We start from the raw sequence: 6,982 nt of genomic DNA, 5'->3' as shown, positions 1-6,982 counted from the left end.
TAAAGGACGATTTATCTTAGCCACAAAGCCTTAAAAAATTAAGTATGTGAATAGCTTCTTCCATCAGCTTATGTCAACGCCCATACGATTTTTTTACCCAGATGGAAACTTATTTCAGATTATTCGCTGTCTGACTTAACAATTAATGATTTTATATTGATTAGCAGGGCTATGTTTTCCAAAATTATATCATTTATATTTCTCGGTTTGATATAAGATTTTATTGCAATGCCCGTTGGGAAACTATTTTTTTAAATAAACATATGCGCCGTTTATTATTAATTTAATACATATTTTAAATTATTTATTATATTACAGTATGTTTCAACAAAATATCTACGATAAACTTACAATGTATATTAAAATTAGATATTATATGAAATAATCGACAAACTTTTAACTGTAAATTACAGATCGAATATTCACAACGTTATTTGTTCCATTTACTAAAACATTGATTGTAATTACAAATCTTACTATTTATGGAGTCTACAGGCCTTAGAGTCGTTTATTAGAAGTGGCGGATCAACCTTATTATAAAACCCGGACTAAAGTTGTCCTTAGTACTTTAGTTTAGTATTTATTACCATGGCTACCATTGTTATCATATGATAATATTATCATGGTAACAAAACGAATTGTTTATCGTATTATAATGTGCCTTTAATAAGGTTGCCATAGATTCGATGAATGGTCAAATTCTTACCCTGCCCTTACTTATTGACATTAATTTCGTAGCCGTGTTTTGTTTTTATGCATAATAATAGACGACTCTAAGTAGTACTAATTCCTTATTCTAGAAGTCTACTACTAGCAACCCATGAGGGCAACAATCACGCTGAGAAGGGCTGCAGGAAGCGGATACTGCAGACGCAACTGGCCTCCGTGTTGCATTGCGGCTGGGTGTTCTCCTGATACAAAGGAATACTTAAACTTCTGCTTAGAATATATAGATTTTTTGACAATTTTTATATCTATATAAATGTTAGAAAGTCAGTCTTTTAACAGAGATCCTGCGTTGAACACCTGGTGAAATTTTTTATTTGTTATTTAGCAAATAAATAGTTTTCTAATTAATTAAATTCAAATATTACGGTAACTATGACATAGTTATCCATTAAACTAAACAAGTACTAGTGCCTGAAACTAAAGTTCTATCTATGTATTAAATTCGCTTTAAAATACATAAAACATTGTCAATATAAACATAAAACAGTCACTAAGTTTGTTCAATTTACGAGAGTAACTAAACGCATGAATTTTACTTCGAACAGAAACTATAAAAAATTTTGGTATCGTAAAGTTTCGCTTTTATCGTCGAAATGAAATCGACATCAATTCGTTCATATTTGGATGAAATCCAGAAAGTTATGTTATTGAATCGGCTAAACTTTACTTTGTATCTTACAAATGTTATTAAAAACGAATTTTGAGATTACTTTATAAGAAAACAACGATATAATATTTCAAATTGTCACACTTTTTGTAAAGTAATATTTATTCTATTTTCAAAACATCATTAGCGTTTGACACCAAGCAGAAGCACTTTGTTTTTGATTTAAATTATATTATTCTTTTCATTTAAAGAAACATTTTTTCTAATTGATTTATCGTTGATATAATGGTAGTATAGATAAAACTAAGTTAAATGGTTTTAATTTATCCAAGCTTAGTTGATTGCTGGAAACTAACCGAGTGATATTACGATAAAAAAATTTCTACCGAAGTACCGTATGAAATTCTTACCACTAAGAACATGGACGAGAACTGATCTGGGGTTGGCGTTTGCTGGCGCACAGGTGTACCTTCCGGAATCCGTACCCCGAGCCTTCTGCACCAAAAGGTGTGAAGTTGTCATTTCGCCCTTCTCCGTTATTACGGAGACACCACCGCGGGGTGAATCGTAGTTGATTTCCTGAAAAAGATAATACATTACATATATTACAAAATACATAAAAAATTTATATGCATCTGTAAAACTTCTTTATAGAAATACTAGCGGATCCGATAGACGTTGTCCTGTCTACACGTCTTTAATTTCAAAATTTCAATTTTTAATAAGCCATTTTGATGAAAATTATTATTCAAATGTTATGACAATATCTAACGATCCAGCACATGGTCACACACGGTATAACACAATGATAACAAAATTTCGGGTACAGACTAAAATTAAAATTCGAATATTATTTAAAATTTGACACTGCGATGGTAGCGCCGTCTGTCGGATCCAATGTAAAACATTCCAAAATCAACAACAACTAATAAATTGAAAATTAATTAAAAAAACATTGTCCAGCGGACAAAATTGTGAATCTAAACCATTCCCAGATCCCCTTGAACACACACAAAAAATTTCGTCTAAATCGGTCCAGTCGTTTAGGAGGAGTTCAGTCACATACACACGCACACAAGAAATATATATATTAAGATGTATTTAGTACCCATATATTATATTTGAAGATAATCTGCTATAATACATTCAAATTAAAGTTTATTACTGTGATAAGGCAGGCAAAATCTATGGATGATATATTTAGTTGTCTTAACAACTCCCCGTCTTTATAGACTTAAAATAACTCTCTATTGACTCTAAATTAGTTTTGATATTATTGTTTTTAGTTCATTTTTTTAAAGTGTAGAAGTGTTATTTATTAAATGTGCTTGTAAGATTTTTGACAGTTTCTATTAAGAGAGCTCAAGTTAAGCTATGACAAAGTGGTAGTGAAAGATCTAATATTCAATTTATCACATAGTAATTAATGTATATATAATTTTGTTTTCTAGTATCAGCAGATATTTTTGTAATCAAAATGTTATATATAGGACTAGCAACTATTGTCACTATAACGTACGGAGATAACCGATGAACAATAATAAAGCTTCATACATTATGATTGAAATGCAGACAATGATACGAGAATTATCAGTTTTATCTTCATACGCCTACCTAGGTGATTGTAACTGTATTAACAGTGACTGTCACTAGATAAACTTGCTGCACAATACCTACTTCCGTAAATACGGTTAGAATAACTTTATTTCTCATATGAATTAAAAAAATCGCTTACTGAGAAAACATTACAAGACTAAATAATTATTACTAGAACGCACAGAAGGTACCTATACAAAAATTCACAAAACAAATACAGCAACAAAAATGCAGGTAGACACAACAAATAAGTGGTCCACGTAATCCATACTCAAAGGTATTTTACAAGTCTCGGTATGTTATTTTGGAGTACCTATATGTATTACATACTCCTTAAAAAATTTTAGTCAAAGCCACCCTTCATAGCTCTACACCCTAAAGTTCTTGGTACGGTACGCGTAATTTTGTATGAATTCATTATTTCTGTCTCTTCTCATCCTAGTGTAAACGCAATTTGACAGAAAGTGACATAAGTATAGTTGAAAGAGTGCGATAAAATTTCAATTATATTGGTCATAGGCGTGTTTCGTTTATCAAAAAATAATTATATATTTAATCCCACTCCACAAACATTTTCATATTTAAAAAGGCATCTTAAAGAAACAATGAAAATCTCTCCATTGTTTCTTTAGAACCGCGACTTCCCAATAAACATTAAGAATAACATTGAAATGAACGAAAATGTAAAGAAGAAAGTACACTTTTAATAAGAGGCTTATTATTGAGGCTTTCACAGAAAAATACTTTGAAAACTGGATACGACTTATAATAATATATTCGAGTACGAGGCAAAGTATGTTTTTCGTTATATTTTTACACTGACGTCAATGTAATTCTGGGGTATATGAAAATTAAATTATTTTTCTACGTTATGGAAATTTTAAAGGCGACTTTTCTCACTTCCTAAATTTACATTTTAAAATAAAACTCAATTTATACTGCATGTTATATTTTTATAAAGAAAATTTTCTTAGAAATACCGCTTTATTGGAGTCTATTTGAAGAAATATATTTCTGTAACTTGTTACTTAAATTAAAATTAAGAGGAATTTTCCTGAATAGTTTGTTAATCATTTGCGTTTTTTATGGGTCCGTCAAATGCTTACACAAACTTTGTGTATTATAAAATATTCCTTATTACAAAGCAATAAAGACGCTATTCTAATACGCTATAGACACAAGAATATCAAGAAAAAACTAAACAATCTGGCTTTTTACATTTCTAGTCTCTTCTAAATCGTAACGATATAAATCCGTCAATAAATTTAGACTTTTTTTTTAAATATTGGAATTTCATAATATTACATCATCATCATAAAATTTCATAATATTAAATCATCATCATAAAATTTCATAATATTTCATCATCATCATAAAATTTCATAATATTTCATCATCATCATAAAATTTCATAATATTTCATCATCATCATAAAATTTCATAATATTAAATCATCATCATAAAATTTAAGAGCTGGTCTCTTTTATTAATCGCAACTCAAGGCGGTTCTGGGTCAGTGTCTTCAGCTCCTGGTACGTCACGACCTCAGCTTTTTCCTAAATCTGATCTATGTAAGCCAATCTTGGTCTTCCTCGTCCTCTCCTGCCTTCTATCTTCCCCTCCAAGATGGTCCTAAGAAGTTGTCGTGTCGCATCAGGTGTCCAATCATCATCTCTCTTCGGATTTCAATCGTACTCAGCAGATTTCGTTTTTTCATAATATATAATATTTTGTCATAATATTACACATAATAAATATTATTTAAATAAAAAAACAAACAACAACAATATTTTTTTCAACAAAACATTTTTTGTAGTTAAAATCGCATCACCGGGCAAAGATGTTTCCTGTGTAAAAATAATATTAAATCCATATTTTTCTTAACTTCTTAATATCCTTTGAAGCGGGAAATTGTTTAAGCAATTTCCTGTAGTCGTTCAACTGAATATCTTACTGACCTTTGTGAAAAAGGTTGGTGTTGGTTACGAACTGACCCCCGATTTGGGATAAAACTCATAAGTACAGCTATTTCATGGATATATGAAATTTTATTTGAAACAGTTTATATGGCGGCAAGCTAATGTTATACTACTTAAAATTAATATGGATATTAAAAAGGTTTTCGTGAAATAATAGTACTTTTATCTGGGGAATGTATGGTTCTACTAACTACAAGTTTGCTTTTTAGCAATAGTGAACCATATAGACACATAGGACCTAAATTTGAGAAATTGATTTTCTCGCTTGCCTTAGCACACAAGTGAAGAAAAAGAATGCAAAGTAGAAAGGAATTATGTGCAATTCCATTTTATATTCGGTTAATCCTTCGCTTGAAGTGCGCGGCAATATTTTGTCACGTTTTTGCAAATATCTTTCGCTAAGTGTTGAAGTGATACTGAGAAAATGTACATATCCCGTTTTAGAGCTAATGAGCTAATATGATAAGCTGCATTCGTGGAAGTACATTTCAATTCAGGTTATTTAGATTAAACAATATCTAGGTTTAAATGTTATTTTAAAATAACCCTTATATGTAATTAAGTCGCTATTGAAAAAAAGCGATACTATAATTAAATCAAATCTAAAATCATTCATTCATATAGGTAACATAATGTTATGAACGTCAAAAAAAGAAATAAACATTAAATGATTCTGGGCGTAGAACGGAAGAGAAGAACTGGCAATAAACACTTCGCCACTCTTTTTAATCGCCAAGTTTCTTTTACAAATTATCATACATTTATCAAACCTAATATGATACTGATTATTTAAATATATAAATATATAAAGCGAGTTTATTGCAAGCGGAAGTAACGTTGCTCAATTTTGTTATGACATGAAATGATGGATGAAGACTGACACGAGCATTGCGTGATGTCTTTTTACTTACACGAAAAATGCTCTATTTTTGTTTTCTTATATTAATTTTACCTTTGAGCTTTTGCTATATTAAATATTAGGTTTTGTATTTAAGGTAATATATATTATATTCTTTCATTAAAATACGTTTTTGGTAACGTCTCGTAAAAGAGTTATTAAGTTTGCGAAATTTGTTTATAAACACTGTTTAAACTCGTGAAAGATGGCACGGGTATGAGTGCAAAGTTGAGAGAATACCATTTTTTGTATAATTTCAAAAATAATTATAATTGCCTTTAAAAGATAACATAACGATAAAACTTCTTATTTATAAAAGGTTTTTGCATACCTGTTATGTTTTAGTAAAAAAAATTACCATCGCAGTCATTTAAATTTAGCAACCACAATCGTTGAACAGCACACTTACGCATTAAAAGTATTTGTTACAAACAGTAAGGATAAACAAACAGCAAACTTGACGGTTGCTTTAATCTTCAGAAAATAACTTAAAACCCTGAAAGCTGATGAAATTCATGCCAGCTACATTTCTTTAATTATTTTACAAGGAAAGTTGAGATAAGAATTACTTATTTAATTGGTCGCTGATTATGAGGTTTGAAGATTTTAGATGCTTCGAATCCTGGGACGAGCCGCAAAATCAAAACCATTTTGATTTTAGTAAGACAATTTTGATGTTATCTCTGATGGCAATGTTGGAACATTCCTGAATATCAAGCGGATAAGGCTATGCTGTTACCGCATCCCACCTGTGTGCAAATCACATCCCCGCAGTCGTAGATGCACCAATTGACTTTTCATTCTACCTATCCATTTAACCCTACGGCCTACGGTGAAGGAGAACAAAACCAGCAAACCGAAAAGTCGACGGCGTGTGTCAGGTATAGAAGGCTGATCACCTACTATTAGAAAAGAAAATCCATTGAAACATACAAAAATCTGAGACCTATACTAAAGGTAGTAGCAGGTGTAGCGCTATTCGATTCCGAGGCTGCGACTAGGTATTCAGAAATTGCATAGAAAAACGTTGCTATCACTATTGAAAATTACAGAATGCTGCTTATTTATTTATTAATATATATATAAATATATATACCGGTCACCTCCTATATTCATCCTACCGAAATATGTTATTAATAGTTATTATCTACGCACACACAATAATGTTTTAGC

General features: G+C 30.5%; 1 protein-coding gene across 2 annotated transcripts in view; it reads right to left on the bottom strand.

Annotated features, from left to right (window-relative positions):
* Nucleotides 1-274: 274 nt before the first annotated feature.
* Nucleotides 275-6,982, bottom strand: part of LOC110998715 (zwei Ig domain protein zig-8) — a 69,616-nt gene continuing 62,908 nt past the window's right edge. The window contains exons 7-8 of one of the 2 annotated variants that reach the window (XM_045630888.1): nucleotides 1,747-1,915; nucleotides 275-908 (exon numbers count right to left, since the gene is read on the bottom strand). In XM_045630888.1, coding sequence (XP_045486844.1) covers nucleotides 811-908; nucleotides 1,747-1,915 — 267 coding nt within the window. In that variant the 3' untranslated portion in view covers nucleotides 275-810. Of the gene's footprint in view, nucleotides 912-1,746; nucleotides 1,916-6,982 lie in introns of both variants that reach the window. The other variant, XM_045630887.1, reaches the window with a different exon arrangement.

Source organism: Pieris rapae, chromosome 13 (assembly GCF_905147795.1).
Source record: "Pieris rapae chromosome 13, ilPieRapa1.1, whole genome shotgun sequence".
NCBI classification, from domain to species: Eukaryota; Metazoa; Arthropoda; class Insecta; order Lepidoptera; family Pieridae; genus Pieris; species Pieris rapae.
The sequence above is the reverse complement of the archived record's forward strand: the minus strand, read 5'-3'. Positions and strand labels throughout refer to the sequence as shown.